General features: G+C 43.2%; 1 protein-coding gene across 1 annotated transcript in view; it reads left to right on the forward strand.

Annotated features, from left to right (window-relative positions):
* The window catches only part of LOC139913153 (EMILIN-1-A), a 51,552-nt gene extending 33,174 nt beyond the window's left edge, over window positions 1-18,378 (forward strand). The window contains exons 3-16 of the mRNA XM_078284611.1: window positions 1,463-1,601; window positions 1,662-1,701; window positions 3,034-3,281; window positions 4,058-4,231; window positions 4,970-5,690; window positions 5,790-6,022; window positions 6,973-7,279; window positions 7,646-7,909; window positions 8,838-9,086; window positions 10,958-11,149; window positions 14,407-14,523; window positions 14,794-14,811; window positions 17,046-17,180; window positions 18,056-18,378. Of these exons, the coding sequence (XP_078140737.1) occupies window positions 1,463-1,601; window positions 1,662-1,701; window positions 3,034-3,281; window positions 4,058-4,231; window positions 4,970-5,690; window positions 5,790-6,022; window positions 6,973-7,279; window positions 7,646-7,909; window positions 8,838-9,086; window positions 10,958-11,149; window positions 14,407-14,523; window positions 14,794-14,811; window positions 17,046-17,180; window positions 18,056-18,378 (3,160 nt within the window). The remainder of the gene's footprint in view (window positions 1-1,462; window positions 1,602-1,661; window positions 1,702-3,033; window positions 3,282-4,057; window positions 4,232-4,969; window positions 5,691-5,789; window positions 6,023-6,972; window positions 7,280-7,645; window positions 7,910-8,837; window positions 9,087-10,957; window positions 11,150-14,406; window positions 14,524-14,793; window positions 14,812-17,045; window positions 17,181-18,055) is intronic.
* Window positions 18,379-22,143: the final 3,765 nt, after the last annotated feature.

Here is a 22,143-nt window from a genome sequence, read left to right on the forward strand (position 1 = left end):
GTGGGCCTCATCAACAACAACGATGAGTCGGCCTACAGGGAGGAGGTCCAGCACCTGGCGGCGTGGTGCGCCAACAACAACCTGGCCCTCAACACCAAGAAGACCAAGGAGCTCATTGTGGACTTCAGAAAGACCAAAGGCTGCACACACACCCCCAACCATATCAATGGAACGGAGGTTGAGCGTGTCACCAGCTTTAAGTTTCTGGGTGTCCACATCTCCGAGGACCTCTCTTGGACCCTCAACACCTCAACCCTGGTCAAGATGGCACACCAGCGTCTCTTCTTCCTGAGGAGACTGAAGAAAATCCACATGTCTCCTCAGATCCTGGTGAACTTCTACCGCTGCACCATTGAGAGCATCCTTACCAACTGCATCACAGTTTGGTATGGCAACTGCTCTGTCTCAGACCGGAAAGCACTGCAGAGGGTGGTAAAAACTGCCCAACGCATCATCAGTACTCCACTCCCTGCCATCGAGACTGTCCACCTCAAGCGGTGCCTGCGGAGGGCGCGCAGCATCGTCAGGGACACCTCACACCCCGGCCACAGACTGTTTGCCCTCCTTGCCCTCCAGCTGTCACCTTACTGAACTCTGCACCACGGTAACAGCCCCCATCCCCGGATACCTCCCCATCCCCCCACCCCACCGGTACAAACAAACGGGAGGAAAAAAGCAGGAGTGAAAGGCCTAGGTCAGGGATTTCCTCCTACTCCTCCCCTGACCCTAACCCCCCCCCCCCCCCTCCACACACAACAACACCCAGACACCTTCCTCCAGTGACTATACATACTTACTATACACATGTTCATTCTGTATATACTATACACCATACTGTTTATACTATATATCTTGCATTTCATATCCACTGTTCATAACTGTTTATACTGTTTATACTGTTTATACTGTTATTTATCTTAGCACACTCATACTATACTGTTCATACTGTTATTTATCTGTTATTTACACTGTTATTTATCTTAGCACACTCATACTATACTGTTCATACTGTTATTTATCTGTTATTTACACTGTTATTTATCTTAGCACACTCATACTATACTGTTCATACTGTTATTTATCTGTTATTTATGTTATTTACACTGTTATTTATCTTAACACACTCATACTACCCCTTACAGTTTATTCTATTTATATACTTAGCGTATTCATACCACTCTGTTCATACTGTTCATTCTGTTAATAATGGTTTATCAATCAGCGATAGAGTACAAAAACAGATAAATATTCAAATGGAGAAGTTATAGATTATCAGTTTAAGTTGACACATAACCTTCATAGTGACTTGTGGTGTACTTTACTTTCACGCCAATCATCATTTTCTAAATAGTATTTTTTTTAAATGATAGATACCCCATTTTGGATGAAACTTTTCTGCTGTATTGATAAACTTAGATTTTTGATTGATTGATTGACTGATCGATTATTTGTGTCTCTCCAGCTATCGTACCTACATGAGGCCGAAGTACAAGGTGGCCTACAAGATGGTGACGGAGATGGAGTGGAAGTGTTGCCATGGTTACAGCGGAGAGGACTGCAACGACGGACCAATCGGTGGCTCTGGGACCCAGATTTCCACAGTCAGACCTCGACCCCAACCAGGACAGGGGGGCGGTGGCACTGGGATGGGCTATGGACAGGGGGGCGGCGGCACCGGGACAGGCTATGGACAGGGGGGCGGCGGAACCAGATATGGACAGAGTGGAGGAAACAGTGGTGGGTGGATCCAGATGCAGCCTTGGATTCATGTTACATTGGATCACTTGTTGTTTTTAAATGTTGTGTAACTGTGTCTTCTTCTTTGGCTAGCGACACTAACAAGTTGCTTGTGGGAAGTAATGCTCGGCTGCTGCTGTTACTGTGCAGCTCAGTTGGAAGTGAAGCGCTCTCAGAGCAGAAGCTGAAATGTTTTTAAGTGTTAAGAGGTTTTAAAGTATTTTTAACATTATTATTGTTATTGCACTTGGAGTGCTGAAAACACGCTAAGCTGTCAGAAACATGCAGCAGTACCTTCCCATTGAGATACAGTAGGCGTTCTGTAAAGAGCATGTCCTGAAGGACTCACAAATCAGCTGCAGCATTGTTACAGAGAATTAAGTACAAAATAAGTTTTTTGGCATTGCATGGCACAGCGCTCTTTGGATCCACAAAAATATCATATGTTGGATAAAATGGCATTTATACCCTTCTATGTAGATGTTCAAAGCAAGAGAAAAGTGAAAGACAACAGACTTTACAATGAATGTTACACTAATTGTAGAGATGCAATCATCCGGCCGGCACACAGCAGACATTTCTGCATTCAAACCACAGGAGCAGCCGAGGCTGAAGGCCCTCCTGCCACACCAAGGTCCCTTCACAAATCTGGAAATTTGTTTTTGCCTTAATTATTGGCAAAAAACACACATCAGAAAATATAATTTGAGACTTTATTACTAATCGGTAGGGTGTTCTGGTAAATTCAGCGTGTATATAATCCTCCAAACAGCTCAAAGACTCCATCCAACAAAAAATGGTCTAACTGGGTAAAACATGACAGAAGGTTGATTGTTGTTGGTTGTGAAACAGTCCAACCTGTCCACCATGCTGATGATGGGCTTGCTCTCTACGGAGGGCAGAGTGTTGTTGTCATGACAACGTTGAATGATAGAGGCCAGCACTGGACCAGAAGCTACACAGAGAGACTTTAAACAACTGATTTCTAGACCATTCCTTTTGCCTTCTGACAGCTGCAAAGAGAAGAAACTCTGAATTTTCTAAGCAATTCCAATCAAGCATGCAGTAAAAACTAGGGCCTCTTCCACTTATATTACAGTAAAGGTGCATTCATAATCTATGATCTTTATCAGCCTCTATCAGCAGCCAGTAGGAATTGCAGCAACATCACTAGAACTTGTCTTCTCTGACACTAGTCTCAAGTCTCTGGTACAGCCCATGAGCTATGTGGCTGTAAAAACCTTATTTTATTGCATCTTTGAAATTAATATTCAACTTTTCTCTGTGCGGCTGCAGGGCAAGGGGACAATGAGAAGATGCAGCAGCTGGAGGAGAAGATCCAGAGCCTGACCAAGAACCTCCATGACCTGCAGTCCACCTTGAGGACCATGAACGAGCGCTTTCAGGAGGAGATGAACAAACCGGGCTTCAGCGGCGGCATGACTTCAGGTGGGAGGAACCCTGCCGACGCCGCCCAACCGGAGATTAAAGAGACAATCCACAGCATTCAGACCAAGTTGGACCAGCTGGACAACCGCACCCAGGTGAGTCTGGAGAGGGCAGTTTTACTGTGTAGTAACTGGTGTGTACATTGGTAGGTTACTGGTTAGAGATGTTTGAATCCCTGGGGTGGTTGGTTAAACTTCTACTGGTTGTACTGGTGAGCTGCCCAGTGGGACTACGGTCTTCTACTGGTTGTACTGGTGAGCTGCCCAGTGAGACCACAGTCTTCTACTGTTGGCCACTGAGCAGCTCCATTGAAGCAACTGGGGTTTAATTGCCTTGCTCAAGGGAACCTTGACAGTAGTTGTTGAGTGAGGAGAGAGCGTTACTTATTCACTTTACACACTCATGTTTTCCCAGCTGGTCCAGTGAGTCCTTTAAGACATGCTGTGATGAAGGACTGTAGAAATAAACACACTTGAAACTTGAACTTGAAACTTCTCTAACCTCTAGACCGTTTTCTATCCTGGTCCTTAGGTCCCAGAGTCCTGCTGGTTTTCTATCCTACTAGGTAGTTAAAGCATTCACCTGCCATCCCAGGTGTAACATGCTCCCTGATTAGATGGCTAAAATGAAAACTAGCATGGCTCTGGGTCCCAAGGACCAGGATTGAAAACCAGTGTTCTAGACTACTGGCGCCCCAAATAAAGATCTATGTTTTGGTCCACGGATTTCCCCAGACAGTTCATATACAATATACTATTCTCCACAAAAATGTAATAGCATGATCATATATATATTGAACTGAGCACTTGTATGGTAATATTGTATATCTGTTTGGGACGGCATAGTGATTTACATGATTCACCTTGACCAGGCTCATGACAAGACCCTGGTCAGCATCAATAACCACCTGGTGAATGGGAAAGGCAACGAGCTGGATGGAGGTCCATCTGGAGGAGACACCAGCGGAAGGAAGCTCAACACCCTAAAGGAGGAGATCCTCAGGGAGCTGGAGAGACGGGTGTCTCTCTCCTGCTCCTCGTGTCAGGTATTGATCAACTGAACTCTATTTTGACAGCGTTAATGACTTTGTTGCATTAATGAGCCAATAATCCAAGTTTATAAACATGAAGGTACAAACCAGGTGACTTGAAAACTTCTATCTGGTCAGGAAATAACTGTAGTCTTCACTGGGCATTAATGAGGAGCTGAACTTAATGTCACATCTAATCCAATTCTCATACACTCCCATTTGAATTCACAATGCTAACATTTTCCTAAGTTTAAAAAGTTATCTACATGGTTTGATTGTTAATGAAGCAGAGACGTAAACAATGCAATAAAGAACATGTATCACATTGTGTTTAAAAGAATGTATGGTTTTGTGTTTAAAATAACATTTTTTGTATTGTTTTGCTTATGCCAAGACCATATATTTTTTTATTATTTTTTTTATTATTTTAGGCTGATCCTCTATTTAGTGACTTACAATGAGTGCAACAGTAGAATAAGTTTGAATTCCTAGATCACCAACACACACACACACACACACACACACACACACAACCAATAGTAACAAGTGCAAAAGGTCAGAGACACAATGCCCAGACAATATTACTGTGACCATAAAATGATCATGAACTGTAAGACCAAAGTGCTAGGAAAAGAAATTAGAGTGCATAGGATAGGGGATATGATTCAATGGGGAGGGGGTGATCTCAGTAAATAAAGCCTACAATACAAATCAAAAACTGTAAAAGCTAATTTACCGAACTGCGTTCCCCAGGCGGGTGTGGAGGACCTGCGACGACAGCAGCAGGAGGACCGGGAGAGGATCCGCGCTCTGGAGAAGCAGCTGAACGGCATGGACGCACGGTACCAGCAGGGTCTGGACGGGCTGCGGCGGGAGGTGGTCCGCTTGCAGGGCTGCTGCAACACCGTCAACGACCTCAAAAACCGCATCACTGACGCCGAGCGCAAGATCAGCTCAGCCTCCGAAAACTACGACGTCATCCAAAACCGTCTGGACAAGGAGCTCGGTGGAGGAGGTGGGAGTAACAACGAGAATGGAGGATTTGGAGGGGGTTTCGGCGGTCGCGGTGGAATCGGGGGCGGCAGTAGGGATGCGGTCGTGACAGAAGACAGGCTCGACACCCGGCTGAGGGACCTGGAGCGCCGCGTCAACAACACCGTGCAGCGGACTGAGGAGAGCTGTTCGTACCTTGAGAATGACCTGAAAGACTATTTCCACAGGGAACTGGGTGACCTGAGAACTGTGTTCTTGGACCGGTTCGATGACCAGGCCTTCCGGATCGGAGACGTGGAGCTGGACGTGGGGCTGGTAAAGGATAGGGTGACCGATCAAGACAAGAGGCTGGCGAGGCTGGAGAACACCACCTCCCTCCTGATCAGGAGGGTGGAGGAGTGCGGGTGTGGAGGATCAGGAGGAGGAAGGGGCGGAGCACGTGGCGGTGGAGGAGGAGGTGATGGTGGAGGAGGAGGTGATGGTGGAGGAGGAGAAGATGGAGGAGGAAACTGGGGAACAGGGGGAGGAGCAGGAGGCAGTAGAGGAGATGGAGGGAGTGGAGGAAGAGGAGGAACCACAGGAGGAGGAGGAGGAACCACAGGAGGAAGAGGAGGAACCACAGGAGGAAGAGGAGGAACCACAGGAGGAGGAGGAGGAACCACAGGAGGAGGATTAGCAGGAACAGGAGGAGAGAGAGATGATAACACAGAGAAATCTCTGGAATGGAGAGTCGTTGCCAACGAAGACCAGATTCACCGATTCAACACAAGACTCAAAGACCTTTCTGTGTCCGGTGACTCTCTGCTGGACAAGGTGAGAATCTCATCAGACGGTCTTAACTTGATTTATTTTATATTTCTTACATTTTATCTTTTAACTCTTGTTTTTTTCTTTTTCTTCAATGAAATAAACATTTGATCATTGCAGGAATATTTTCATGACAGGCATAAAAACATATATTAACAAAAAAAACACACTCTAGACATTAAGAAGTTACCATATGACCTTGCCCATATGAGGCTTTTAACCAAAGCATTTCATAGTAAATGTATATATTTGTATACATGAATGTATACATTTTAAAGTGGAACCCTTTACACTGGGAGTGTTAAAGCCATGCTCTACCCATAGAGCTATACTGAGCTTTACAGTAATTCTAAAACTGGTAACTGTAATTGATTGAGGTTTCAGTCAGAGACACTTATGTCAAAGGAGTTTGGATCATTAATAGCACAAATGGTTATACAGTTGTATTTGGTGGAAAGGCTCTGCTCTAGAGGCTCCCCAATGAATCCAAGCAGTATGCGAGAGATTCTGCGGGGAGCGACATAAACCCCCCAAGGCAAGTAGACATATCATTAATAATAAGAACCAACATAAAACCTTGGCTTGCACAGGCAGGGTCAGGTTCAGGGTTCGTACAGCAGGAGGAGGTGGAGGAGGTGGAGGGAGTCAACAGCAGCAGTGGCAGAATGATCAGCAGTGTGAGCTGTCAGATTATAAAGACCACGACTTGTCTGAATGTGATTGGTGATGAGAGTCAGCTGATACTGATCAGCTGATGTGCTGTTTGGATAGGACAGCTGATAGCCAATCAGCTGATAGCATGCCAGACTTCAGTGTTGTGCCTGAACTAATGTGATGCTCCATTTACTGAAAGAAACTCAGTAATAAAGATTAGAGATAGATTTGAAAAAGTAGTTAATTATGTGTTATTATTACTAATCAATATTATCATTGATATCAAAATCAATATTACTAAGGTGGTGGACTTGAGCCACGACGTCCGTAAGATCAAGGCTCTGACCGGAGATCACGGCGAACACTTCAACCGCATCGTCACCGAGGTCGAGACGCTGGGGCAGGACTGTGACATCTGCGGGAGGGTGGAGGATGAGCTGCGGAGGCTGAAGAACCATTCCCAGCATGCACTGGACCGCCTGCAGAGCCACATCAACAGCATCCAGAGCAGAGCAGACTCCGACCGGGGCTCCTGCTCCCAGATCTGCTCCAACCTGCAGGAGGAGGTGACAACGCTCCGGGACGATGTGCAGAGATGCACCGGACAATGTAAGATCAGACTGGACACGCCCACAGGTTAGCTGAATCAACCAATCAATTCAGTCAAAACGTAGCAAACAAGAAGTAACGGAAGGAAACGGTAGTGGGTTGAACGCAAGGAGGTGTTATGCGCAAACATATCGTCCAACCAGAAAACGTCACTTCCTGTTTGCTACGTTTTGCTACGTTTTGGAGCAATTGCCCCAGATATGTCAAGCAGTTGATCTATCTATCTACCTATTTATCTATCTATCTATCTATCTATCTATCTATCTATCTATAGCTGGTCATATGTTTTACAGTCTTATAAATGGACTTATATTTCTTTGTTATGAGCAGATAATCCAACTTGTATCCACACCCAACCGCCTATAGGTGGAGGTACCGGAGGTACCGGAGGTACCGGAGGTACCGGAGGTACCGGTGGAGCCGGTGGTACCAGTGGAGCTGGGACTGGGTTGGACCCTGAGAAGCCCCTGGACGGCCACAGTGTGATCGGAGGAACGCTGAACAACAACCACCTGAAGTCGCTGCAGGGCGAGCTGTCGGAGGTCATCTTGAGCTTCAGCTCCATCAACGACACGCTGAAAGGCCTGGAGCACACGGTGCAGAAACACGGCAGCGTCATCAACGACCTGGGTGAGGCAGCTGGGACTTTAATACCATCAGAAATACAATCAGTACAATCAGTTGCTGTAATATTTGAAAACCTGCAGACTCTTCATGGTGCAGGACACAAACACTTGTTGTGGGCAGAAATTAAAGGAATAGTTCACCCAAAAATGAAAATTCAGTCATTATCTACTCACCCCCATGCCAGTAGAAAATCGGGTAAAGTTTGTTAGTCCATACAACAGTCCCGGAGATCCCCAGAATTCAATAAGTGAGCACCCATATTACGTAATGTTTGATGTCCACTTTAGCCTCTGTTCTGTATGTATTCTGCACAGTGTAATACATGCAGCGTTTGGCAAGGGGGTGAGTAGATAATGACTGAATTTTCATTTTTGGGTGAACTATTCCTTTAAAGTAGATCGAGTCAAGTCGAGATTTCCCCTTTTGATCATCTGTTTTTATTCAAAAAACCAAAGCAGCACAGAATTACAAGTCACAAACATTTTTCTTTTAAACCCTGCATCCTACAGTTCAAAGATGTATCTAAAGCCCTGTTATAACCAAATATTAAAAATATCAACCAAGGTCATTACTCACTAATTCACACTTTTACCAGCATTACATTTACTGTATAATTTGTTATTTTTCTTATTGTGCTTTATTTATTTGCATCACACTATTTTCCCCTCTTTTGTACAAAGATCTGTAACATTTTAATTTACATGTGAAATTGAATGAGATTAAACAATGCTATATTTTAATTAGAGATTTAATCATTTTATATACAAGATAATGAGTGGCAACTTAGTGCCTCATTTGTGAAAAAATGGAAAATGTCATAAAAAATACAAAAACATTTCCATTGGTGTATGGATATGGCCACTGCAGCCGTCCCCACACTTGGTATCAAACACACAGTTCCTCTTTACTGATTAAAACCTTCACCTGACAGGGAACACCAAGGATAAGATCATCTCCGAGCTCGACAAGATCCAGCAAGAAGTGACCGAGCATGTCGAAGAGAGCCGCGACCGTTTGGACGGGATGGACCGGGACGTCCGGCGGTTCGAGAGCACGCTGGTGGTGGAGATGGGAGACTGTAAGCGGTCCGGCGATGGGCTGGAGAAGAGGCTGTCCAAGCTGGAAGGCATCTGCGGGAGGCTGGACGGCGTGTCCGACTCCCTCCACAAGATCAAGGAAGGTAGGAGGCCAAGACTATTTACCATGAAGGTGTTTTCCCTGTATGTTTATCTATTTATTGTCCCTTGTTGCTCTGTAAAGAACCTCAGTCAACCTGTTGACTGAGTTGTATAGAAATAAATCTGAATTATTAAGCAAAGGCTTTGCTGAGAACTTTTTCAGCACCAGCCTGTGTCACATTCATACAGTTACACACATTCATATTGGCCTCTGACCTCTACAACCAGACTTCCACCGGTCGGAGCATGATGTGCCTTAGTCATGGGCACTTTGGCGGCAGCTGAGGGAGGGGAGAGTGTCATTCACATTCCCTTCATAGATTTTTCCAGCAAATCAGGGGATTCAACCCAGCAACCCTCCCTGCTTCTCTACCCTCTACGCTGTGGAAGAATACATCTTTAACTGGAATGTACTTTACAGTAATAGACTCAAATAACTCCCAGTTGTTTTAAAGGAATGGTTCAGCCAAAAATTTCAATTTGGCAATAATCTACTCACCCTAATGAGTTTGTACATCCACATAACACACAGCGAGAAAAGAAAAGAGTGGCCGGGTCCTGGTTCTTCTAATAAATTTATTGGCTAAAAGTCGTGACACCGTAAAGATAAACATAGAGTGGGAATGTGACATCTTTGCATCTTCGGTATCATGTAAAATTTGACTTTCCCGTTTGTATTTACCACTTTATTGGATCGTTCAAGTGCACTCTACTGTAATTACAATATTTCCGTCAGCATTTGAAGGCAGCGTCTGCTTGCAGAACAAGGACAACGAGGAAAAACTAGGAGATAATGACGTAAATATTGGACTTTTGGATCCACAGTGCAATCATTTGGCTTCACTTGGATTATGTTGCAGAGCTGTTTGGAGGAATTTCATTTTTTTTATTTTTGGAACTCTAAAGACCCGCCCACTTTAGTTCTTTTGGAGAAGGCTGATGTGACTCACTGTGTTATGTGGATATACAAACTTCTCCAGTGTTTCCACTGACTGGGTAATGACCAAATTTTCATTTTTGGCTGAACTATTCCTTTAACCTTCTAGGAGTGCTTGCAGTGTTTATATGCTCCACAGTATGTAATCAGAATAAAAGTTTCTGACATACAATATGCAAAATACAGAATCCAGCACTCTAACATGGCTTACGTTTTTAACAGATGGACCTGCGTCAGACTTTACTGCTGTTCTTCTTGATGAAGCAACAGTTTTATCAGAACATAAGACTGCAAAAGTGTCAGCTTCAGACATTTTGTTTTGCACCCGCAATGATTGGGTGCACTTGTAATTGTCACCGGCGAATGCCGAAACTGGCCCGGGTGGGCGGAGTCAGCACTTGAAGCCCGAGTCAGTACCGTCAAGCCCGAGCACCCCGACGTTACTGACAAGCATTCAGATTCTCCCAGATAAATCTGTCTGTTACTGTTACTGTAAATCTGTCTGTTACTGTTTCAGGGCTGAACAGCCATGTGTCTGTACTGTTTCAGGGCTGAACAGCCATGTGTCTGTACAGTTTCAGGGCTGAACAGCCACGTGTCTGTATCGTTTCAGGGCTGAACAGTCACGTGTCTCTACTGTTTCAGGGCTGAACAGCCACGTGTCTGTACTGTTTCAGGGCTGAACAGTCACGTGTCTCTACTGTTTCAGGGCTGAACAGCCACGTGTCTGTACTGTTTCAGGGCTGAACAGCCACGTGTCTGTATTGTTTCAGGGCTGAACAGCTACGTGTCTGTACTGTTTCAGGGCTGAACAGCCATGTGTCTGTACTGTTTCAGGGCTGAACAGTCACATGTCTTTAACTGTTTCAGGGCTGAACAGCCACGTGTCTTTAACTGTTTCAGGACTGAACAGTCATGTGTCTGTTACTGTTTCAGGACTGAACAGTCATGTGTCTGGCCTGTGGACTTGTGTTTCGGGTCTGAACAACACAGTGATCCATCATGGAGGAATCATCGACTTCATCCAGAATAATCAGGACGACGTCCACAGCAGGATGAAGAGCCTCAACTCCTCCGTCAACCACATCCTGAAAGACCTGCAGGGCCTCTCCGAGCAGGACCTGACCGGTGAGCTGCTCTCTTCTATTCTATTCTATTCTATTCTATTCTAAACACTAACCCTAAAATTAACCCTAAATTTGATGTGGAAATTGTTAGCTAGCTTATTTTGAATGTGGAATATAGTATATAGAAATAATTTGGAGACTATTCACTGTGCATATTGTATTAATATGTTTGGATTCATAACCCAACACAAAAACTTTATTAATTAATGGTTACTATTCATTTACAATATGGGAACATTAAACTGTCATAATGTAAAAGCCAGTGCCAACATCACTACATTTTTCTGGGAAATATTTTTCTTACCCGTCACTAATCGGTTTATTGGATTTTCTCCAAAGCCTCCGGCAATTTCCATGACAGAATTTGTACATTTTATTTACGACTGCAGTCTTGGAACATGTTTCCTATTAGGAAATCTGACAGCTTCTAATAGAAACCATTTCCCCAACAAGAAGAAAAATATTTTTGGCCAGCACTGATTGACCAGTGATTTACACACAATGTTACCACAGTCTCAAAATGTTGTGACAAACTATTTTCCCATATTCTCCTATATCTTCGTTGTCTGCTCTATGGTCTTGACTGAAGTTTAAAAATCTTTTTTTTTAATTTTTCTCTTATTTTGTCCCCTAGCACTTCTCTATCTTACATTCCAGGAATATTTTATTATATATTATATCTATATCTGGGTACTGTAGCTTTGTCCTTTATAATCCTTACTGCAATGTTGAAGATTAGGAATTGAAACTTATTCTACTGTAGAACTCGCTGTGAGTCACTCTGGTTCAGAGTGTCAGCCAAATGCTTAAAATATAAAATGTAAGTGTGTTGATGATGGTTATCCTCCTGTTGTGTTTTGTAGGTTCTGTGCTGCTGAACAGAGGTTTGATCTGTAGCTCTACTAAACTCCTGTGTCACGTTACAAACCAAACCATGAGACGAGTCAGAAGGGGATAAATTGGCTTTAAGTAACTTCACCAGATAACCACATTAGAAAAAAAGAATAAATGAATAAATTTGGGGCTCAGCTAGTTGGTCTAGTGGTTACAGAGATTGTCCTGTAACTGGAAGATCCCTGGTTCAATCCCCTGTGACTCCATGTGTCTTTCCTATGGAAGTGTCTATGAGCAAGGCACTTTAGCATGAACCTCCGTCCGTTACACTCTCTCAGAAAAACTCCTCGCTGTCAGGTGAAACCAAGAGGCTGGTGACTCAAAAACAAGACTAGGTCAAAACCTAGTAGGCCTATATGGCTGGACCGTGTATGGGTGTGCCACGTGCCATGGCTGACCAATGGTGTAACTAACTCCGCTGTAGACTGTTAATATACAGAATAATAGTCCATACATCCATACTGATCTCCGTTCCAGCGCGTCCCGTCTCCTCTCTCTGCCGCTGTTCTCTCCACCGCGCCCATGGCCCGCATTGATCCTCCCGATCCAAGCCCCAGTCGCTCTGGTACCCATTGGTGCCGAAAACGGCATTCGCCGGACACCCGGTAATGCATCGGTGTCGGGACCCCCGCTGAAATCTTGGCTGGATCACCGGGAACAAATCGGCGCCCAGCTATCGGCACCGGCCGGAACCGTGGCCCCAGGAAACTCTGGGAAGCGTCGGCAGTAAGCCCTCGGCGCGCCGAAACCTCCATGCTTGTCTGTGTCTTTCTCTCCACCGACAGAACAGAGGGCTGTCAGGTGGACTGAGCTCGCGCATATGCATCGTAATGAACGGCGATATGATATAATTGTATAGATTCTACTTCAGCTTCAGTTAGCTTCAGCTTAAATGCATGATATTGGTCAGCCTGCTTACTGTGTGGGAGAAACGGGCTCCCGATCTCAGCGGAGAAACAAGATGGTGGAGAAAACCAAACTTAAATTTCTGACTCTGTGATCCTATGATGTGCCACGTACCACGGCCAACCAATTGTGTAACTTCATCACTCAGTCAGTCAGTCAGTGAGTGACAGACATTCGCATTTATAGGGCTGGCCCCGCTGTTATGTAAATAATTAAAAAAATTATAATATCAGAAATTAATTTGATGTACAAAATCCACAAAATAAATTTTCACCCCACTTGCTACGCCACTTAGACCCTTCTGGCTTTGAGATATAGTGCAGTGTGTGTCTCAATTAGCACATTAACACCCAAGTATCAACACACAGAGCAGCTACAATAAACACCGAAGACTCAGACATAAAATATTTAGAATAAAAACATTCAAATCTACAATTAAAACAAATATGGTCTATTTGTGTTAAATATCAAGGTGACATTAGAGAGTAAAGCCCCCCCCCACCCCCACCCCAATCGACACACACGCAGACACACACACACACACACACACACACACACACACTGTCATACTGTATCTCTACTTGTCATGGTGCTCTATGTGTTAAAAGTAGTATGAGTTTGTGGTAACGCCCTGATGTTTTCCTGTTCTGCTTGTTCCTGGTTCCTTGTCTTTGTATTCTGCAGTTTGCTTCAGTCTGTCTCAACCGTCCACTCTCTGTATTTTAATCACTGGTTTCATGTAAATGACCAATGTCTCACTGTATTAAGTCCTGTGAGTCTCCCACATGTGAACTGTGTCGTCAGCTTCAAGTCTTTGCTGTTACTGTTGGACTGTAGACACACAGAGAAGTTGACATGTATTTTGTATTTGCATGTCATGTTGTTAGCAATGCTGACTTTCACATGTTTAGCATCTCGACTGTTGACAGTACAATATTCAGAATTGGTTACTTTGTAATGTTAACATACATAAAGAGAGACTGGCAGCATCACCAGGATCCAGATCCACAGTCTGTATGGATCTATAACAGACTTATGAGTAATGTAATGAAATCTGAATGAAATCTCTGTAGATAAGAGATAAGATGAGATGAGATGAGATGAGATATAAGATACGACAAGATATAAGATAAGATATCATAAGATATAAGATAAGATAAGATAAGATAAGGTAAGATGAGATGAGATGAGATGAGATAAGATTGCACTTTGATGTATAGATGGACAGTAAAGCATCTTCCTCCACAGTAGAAGTTAGTTAGTAGTTGTAGAATTAGTAGTTAGTAGTTGTAGTATTAGTAGTTAGTAGTTGTAGTATTAGTAGTTAGATAGTTGTAGTATTAGTAGTTAGTATTAGTAGTTAGTAGTTAGTAGTTAGTAGTTGTAGTATTAGTAGTTAGTAGTTGTAGTATTAGTAGTTGTATCAGTGTTCATGACTGATTGGTTTCACCACCACAGGCCTGCCTGGACCTCCAGGACCCCCAGGAGAGAGAGGCTTCAATGGGCTGCCAGGACCCAAGGGCCCCCCTGGAGCTCCAGGAAGGCAGGGAGAGTACGGACCCCGAGGACCACCAGGTATAGAAGATATTAGAGATATTAGAGGAATGAACAGATTGATGAATGACATGGAGGGAGGGAGAGAAGGATTAAAGGTCAGGGGGAAGAAGGGAGGGAATGAGGGAATTAAATGATTGGAAAGTAGCAGATGAATGAATGCATGAATAATAGCTGCTCCTGTAAGTGGTAAATTTACCACTTTCCTACATTTACCGTAACAGAGATACGGCTCAGAAACAGTCTGTTGACTTATTCATGTTTATTAACAGCTCTTCTGCTTTCTTGTAGGTCCCAAAGGTGAACGAGGTACGTATCTGTTATCTAAACCTGTTATCTAGACCTGTTATCTAGACCTGTTAACTAAACCTGTTATCTAGACCTGTTAACTAAACCTGTTAACTAAACCTGTTATCTAGACCTGTTAACTAAACCTGTTATCTAGACCTGTTATCTAAACCTGTTATCTAGACCTGTTAACTAAACCTGTTATCTGTTATCTAGACCTGTTATCTAGACCTGTTATCTAAACCTGTTATCTAGACCTGTTATCTAGACCTGTTGTCTAAACTACCTAAACTGTCTGTTAACTCAGATCTAAACTGAGCAGTTGGAAGCTATGATCCCTTATTTTGATTTGATTTGATTTATTAGAGAATTAAAAGAAGCCAGGGCATGGGAAAACCAGTTTTCAGAAATTGTCAAGGATAACACAATAAAGTTGGTAAGCTTATTTTCATTGTGGTGCTTGATGGAAAGGGGTAAATGGAATTATAGGATGCAATCATATAATACCAGATACATACAGTCCAACACATTCTAGAAAACTATACATTAAGTTCCATTTCATGAAACAATAAAATAAAATAAAAAAAATAAAATTTACAACCAACAAGAACGCTAAATGTGTGGTTCCAACCACAATACAAAACAACATTGACCAAAATAGATTATCCTGCACCATTACTACTGCACCATCTTTTTACCACAGTTTTAAATCTATCCACTCCATCAATTTCTTTAATGACTTTTGGTAATTTGTACCAAAGAAAAGCAGCAGAATATAAACAAGCACAGATCCTGTACAGACCCACGGCGTGTGTTCAATTCTCTGCACTGAAGCACTGCGACACGTTCAATTACCTAATTCCACTGATGTTACTTAAATACCACAAGGTAACGTCACCTACCGTTAAAGTCTGTATGGCAGCGAAGACGAGTTACTGTCTGCAAATCCTGTTACTGACTGTGGAATGTTAAATTTCACGCCGGGAGACTCTGTGGATAGAGTTCTGCTGGTCTGCTGTCTGTACATCTCCACATTACAGACATGATGTGATGTCACATCAGGCCATCAGAGATCGATTTAGATCCATTTCTATACAGACCAACTTTTGATTGTGTGCCTCTGTATGGAAACACTGCATCTCACAGTCAATAACGCCCTCTAGAGGCCATCTGACGAAGTGCATCATCTCACTAAGCGTTACCTGACTGACTGACTGTCTGACTGACTGACTGTCTGACTGACTGACTGACTGACTGACTGTATGATTGTCTGACTGACTGACCGACCTGAATTTTCCTCGTGATGCCCTCGGCTGCGCCGTGGGAAAAAGTTGTCTTGCCAGCAAGATAATTAAATTTGCAAGGGACAAAGTCTGACATGTTCCACCTGGTGGCGTAAGATATTGATAAAATATTGATTGTATTTGCTTAATCCACATGAGTCATGGAAGGAAGATGTTACAAAACGAGAGTACAAAATATTAGGCACTTTTAATCGTATGTTAACTGTAACCATAGAAACATCTGTAGCTAGCATCTATGGCTAGACTGTACACTGAATTTCTCCAAGGGGATTAATAAAGTGCTATCTTATCTTATCTTATCTTATCTTATCAGAACTGTAACCATAGAAACATCTGTAGCTAGCATCTATGGCTACACTGTAGCAGAATTGTAACCATAGAAACGTCTGTAGTTAGCATCCATGGCTACATTGTAGCAGAACATAAACAAATCCAGTCAGATTGTCGTTCAGCCTGTAACCAGCAATCTAAAGTTTGTTTCTCTTTGAATAAATAAAAATTGTCCATGTTTGTCTGCAGTAACCAAGAAGCAACATAGGTGGCGCCACTTAATTTGATTAGAAATCAACAACGTGGAGCAGACTTCTTGACTACAGAGTGATATGATTAGATGTGAAACAGCGGCCTATTATTCAAAAATAACAGACCTCAGAATGGCCAATCAGAATTGAGTATTCAACAAAGCCATGTACTAAATATATATAAATAGTTATGTATAGTCAACTATCAGGATGTCCTGCACTGTCCCTTTTGCCCTGTGCGAGATCCCATTCTCCTTGTGCCAAATGTAGGAAATCTCCAAAGTGTTCAATATGTCTCTGCACCAATGCTGCCAAGACTATTATAATGCATTTATCTGATTCTGATCAGTAATCATAAATGTGCAGTCCTATCAGATGCTTTGTGTATGTGGGCCTAAAACCAAAGCCATGTGTCTGTTTGTGTTGTCAGGTCTGCCCGGTGCTGATGCTCATGTACCCAAGTTGTCGTTCTCTGCAGCTCTCACCATCCCCATGGAGAGAGCTGGAACCATCATCTTTGACAAGATCTTTGTCAATGAAGGAGACTTCTATGACCCAAGGACAGGTAAGGCAAACATGAGCTAATGTTACGGATCTACATCATGGATGTTTCCTTCAATCCAGTTCCTGTAGCGTTTGATTTGGACCTTCTTGGCTAATTTGGCCTCCAGCTCTACTCATCCATCAATGATGATGAAGAACAATTATGGTATCTAACTATAAAGCGAGGAATCTCTGTCTGTGAGTGAGTGAGTGAGTGTGTGTGTGTGTGTGTGTGTGTGTCCGTCGCATATCTCGAGAACCGTTCGTCCGATCGACTTCACACTTTCCGGGTGCAGCGGGGTCTGTTTGATATAAACACCATCACATCACAGCGGGGCAGCAGAATCAACCAATGGAAGGCCGAAAACTGCTTCTACGGTTCAAGCGCAGTTTAGTCTCACTGGTGAAGTCTGGGGACTGGGGACCCAAGGACGTGCAGTGTCGGATTTGGTGCAATTTGGACACACGACACGTTCAATATTACTAAACTTTGAATAAACAAGCGGACAGCGCTCTGTGCAGCAGCGGGGCTCAAGTGGTACGGGCACGCGCGGTTCTCGAGACAGCTGCACTACGGGCATGAGCGGTTCTCGAGAAAGCTGCAAGCAGCAATCAGCCCGTTCCGGACAGGCACGTTTTGAACGGGCACTGCACTAGTATATATCAAAGGGCAGCTTGAGTCTACCATTGTTTACATCTGCTTTGCAGTCTTCTGCAGTTTTCCAGCCTAAGTATGAAGTAAATCAAATATGACAGCTTTGTGAATAAGGCGAATAGAATGATTTGCCTCAACATCCCATAGGAACTTCTCGTTCACCAATTTTGCCTATCTTCATTACCCAAAAATTGCCTAGTGTATCACTGATCCAAGTCCTAACTTAAATCTGTGATCCTCAGGTGTTTTCACTGCACCTGTAGATGGGCGCTACTTCTTCAGCGCCATCTTAACGGGCCACAAGAACGAGAAGATCGAGGCGGTTCTGTCTAAATCCAACTACGGCATGGCCCGTGTGGACTCAGGAGGCTACCAGCCCGAGGGCCTGGAGAACAAGCCGGTCGCCGAGGCCAAGGTCACACCCGGATCCCTCGCCGTCTTCAACATCATCCTGCCTCTCCAGGCTCGGGACACCGTCTGCATCGACCTGGTGATGGGAAAACTGGCCCATTCTGTGGAGCCCCTCACCATCTTCAATGGAATGCTGCTCTATGAAGATATGTGATTGGCCCAGGGGGACAATGATGCCACCTCTCCACTGCCACAACTCTAGATTCACTTCCTGGAACTTTTTAAAGGAGACGAGGAAGGGAGGAGATGGGGGTGGGAGAAGGGAGTGGTGGTTTATGGGAACGAAGGTGTAGACAAGGTAACGAATGGACGTTTGGGACTTTGACTGAGTCTATGTGTTCATACTGATGTCTGATATATAGAAGAAAGAAAAAAACAAAACAAAACGATGAGGCCAGAGAATGTTAAAAATTAATTCAGTTCAGTTGAAGACACTGAAAGCCACAGGAGCCATAAAATATGACGTCACTTTCTCCTTCCTGGCCCTCAGAGTGGTGAAGTGATGAAAGCTGAAGAACTGCTTGATGACAGAATATATTTTATAAACGGACCAGATATTGTTGCCCTCCATATTCTAACCAACCGCCTGGCATTTTGAGACGTGTTCTTCACAAAGTTTTGTACTACTGCAGGAATTTTATAGTGGTTTTTATGTTATTATTACATATGGGTTATGAGTACAGCAGGTCCTCCATTTACCAAAGCCATGAGGTCTCCACGACTTCACATGTAGCCATTTCTTCTGCCAAGTGTTTTACTGCCAAAGAGCCAGCGCCTGCGGTCTGACAGCCTGCTCTACAATCAGCGGTGTCTTTTTGAGTAACAGCAAAGTTGATGTGGTCACATGACCTGACTGATGATTCTAGAGCAGCATTCTTAGGCCAAAGTCCACTAGGAGCCTCTTTTTTAGGAGCCTGCTGATGCATGTGAGGAGTGATGGTCATGGCTCCTACTGTTGCTTTGCAACTTTTAAACAAGCGTGGCACTGCTATGCTAAAGGTTGAAATGTTTAATAGCGCTCTGAGCTCTCAGCGCTGTTGGGAACACGCAACAGCACGACCTCTCCATTGAACATAATGAAAAAACACCGGCACTGTACAGAGCGGTGTCCGGTGGACATGCAGCCATTTACTCTGTGAAGTTTTATAAATGCAGACTAAGACCTACAGTCAAGGTCTTAGGTTAAAGTCCATGTACAGTATTTGTCTAGTCTGATGTAGTGCACCAGACGGGAGGAAATGTTGCTCTGCAGCTGAAATTTCTACAGTTTGTTTCTCTATTCAGATTAATTCACATTGTGCACCTTTCTTGCTTTATATGTGTTTTTATATCTTGTCATGTGCCTTTTGGTCCAGTGTCATAGGATTTCACAAGTTTTAAAACAAATGTTAACCATACATGCATCTCAAATTGATCAAGGATAACAAATAGTCCCAACATTCATTACATTATGACAATTGCATAAAATGGGCATACAACTGTAAATCAACATGTATTTCCATTAATGTTTTCCTCACTGAAGCTCCAGAACAAAACAATGACAAATCCAATATAAATTAAAACACAGCACTATTTTACCTTTACCTTAAAGATCATTTAACCCAACCTGATGTGCTTGGTCAGATTACTATATGAGCTCTTCCCGACTCTTCACTGCACTGACTGTTAAACTCTACCAAGTTTGGCAGATGAAGAGTTGGCTGTGCACAAACAGGATACAGTACTTGTTATATTATTACCTTAATTTACATATTAAAAGCAGATACCAGTCAGGGCAGTGATCCATTTCAGAGGTCTTCAGAACTTGACTATGATAGCAATGCCGATATGATAGCAGTACCTTTACCCTCTGAGAGGCTCACATCTCCTGCTTTCATGACAAACTGAAAAGCTCCTCATGCAATCCTTCAAACAAAGAACATTTTGTTGACCCTTATAGACGGCCGTAAGGCGGAACCAAACAGGAATTTCTTGCAGCCTTGCAGCTAGAAGGAAACACTGCTTTGCAGAACAGCGCTTGGCCCAAGTTGCTTTGTTAGCAGTACCAGTCCAATTCATCGCCAGAGGATGTAATTACACAACTCAGCTCCATTTCAAGAAAGCCCTAATAAAAAAAGAAAAACATCTTATTAGAAAAAAGATTTGTGTGAAAGGTCAAAACTGTCCAAGTATAGCTATTCTCTCTTCAGGCCAATAAAGCAAGCAGGGACTGAGATGCCCCCTCCCCAACACACACACACACACACACACACACACACACACACACACACCCACGGTCCCCTCAGCCAATCATAAACACAAGTGCTCTACTTTCCTTTAAAGGGTTGTCATTAATGGATGGAAATTAGAGTCTTTACTACAAGGCAGAAAATAGAATCTCCCCCAGAGAGAGATCATTACATGTTGGTCTTACCTTAAGACCACAGAGAGAGATCAGTACATGTTGGTCTTACAGGTCAACAGCCTCCTACTTGGAGTAACGGATAGCTGGGATTTACAGATCAGGACAATCCAGATCAATCCAGATGTCAGTCACAGGTCAGATATGACATTGACTTTCAAATAGTTGTCTAATAGTTTGCCAAACCCCGCCCATCTGGCACATGAGTAAGCTAATACAAACCATTAGAAGTATTACGTGTCCCGGTCTGGCTCCTGCAGGCCTTGTAGGAACAGAGACTAAAGTGATGCAGAGGTTTTTGTTTCCTCACTGAAATTTCACTGTGTATTTATGATCCACTGGGTTTCCCTTGAAGCAGTCTGGCATCATTGTTCCTATGTAACTACATGACCTTCTCGGTCATTATTGAAAATATATTTTGCAATCAGTGAAAAATTCAAGTAATGTGGGGTTTATTATGGGTTCTCCTGCTAGTCCAGGCCAGAACACAACATGGGTCCGCATGCAGCAGAGCAGGATGACTCGTACTTCTATTTACAGCAAGTCAGATAAGTGCCAGATAGTGAAACTGGTGTCATTCGAATGAATAAATTAAGGTTTCCTGACTGAGCTGCCAGATTGAGGGAGGGAGCTCAAATATTTTAGCCAAGCTGTCAATCACAGAAATGTATTTTCTGAGGTGTGTCTTGATGTTCGTCTGTTTAGAGCCGCACACTTCAGGATGACAAAAACTTTATGAACTCTTATGACTGGGCCCAAATGGACTCCTAAAACATTTATATTCACATTCTGTACACATTACATGTTCATGTTAGAAATGGTGGAAGGAATACTTTAGAAAAGAAAAAGAAACACTCCAAAGAATTCACAAAACTTCAAAATTTTCTACAAAAATAAATAAAATGTCCACAAAGTGTTAACATCACAAAGACATGGGGATGCTCTTCCATTCCTACACTTGTATCACTGCATCTCTAAGCATTCTGGGTATTTGTTCTCTGCAGGCCTGTCAGTACTTCTATCACCAAATACACACACAAGACTCTCAGAGCCAGATGCAAGGAAACGTGTAAACATCTTTAAAATAATCCTAAATCATTTAGTTTGAACCAGTAGACTACAACATTATAATAAAAACAGAAACACATTTTATTTGTAGAAAGCCAAAACGAGCCAGCTTTACCCAAACAAGACAGACTCCTTCAGCTGAATGGAGGTAAGACAAGAATCAAACCATCGTGGGTCAGAAAGTTACATTAAGTCAGGTGTCCATCACCAAGTTTCATTGTGTTTTGAAACCATAGTTACAGGATTCTGTTCTAAAACACTACACTATTTACATTTTGGGAAAAACATTGCTACCTGAAATTCCTCAGACAGTATTTCCAAAGCATAGATGATTCTACCTGCAGAATACAGCATTACTGTAAGCAGAAAGATTCAGATAGCATGTAACTTTACTGTCCTGACAGCAGCCATGTTGTAAAGGTAGGTGTTACTTTTGTCAAATGGTAGATA

This window comes from Centroberyx gerrardi, chromosome 1 (assembly GCF_048128805.1).
Source record: "Centroberyx gerrardi isolate f3 chromosome 1, fCenGer3.hap1.cur.20231027, whole genome shotgun sequence".
NCBI classification, from domain to species: domain Eukaryota; kingdom Metazoa; phylum Chordata; class Actinopteri; order Beryciformes; family Berycidae; genus Centroberyx; species Centroberyx gerrardi.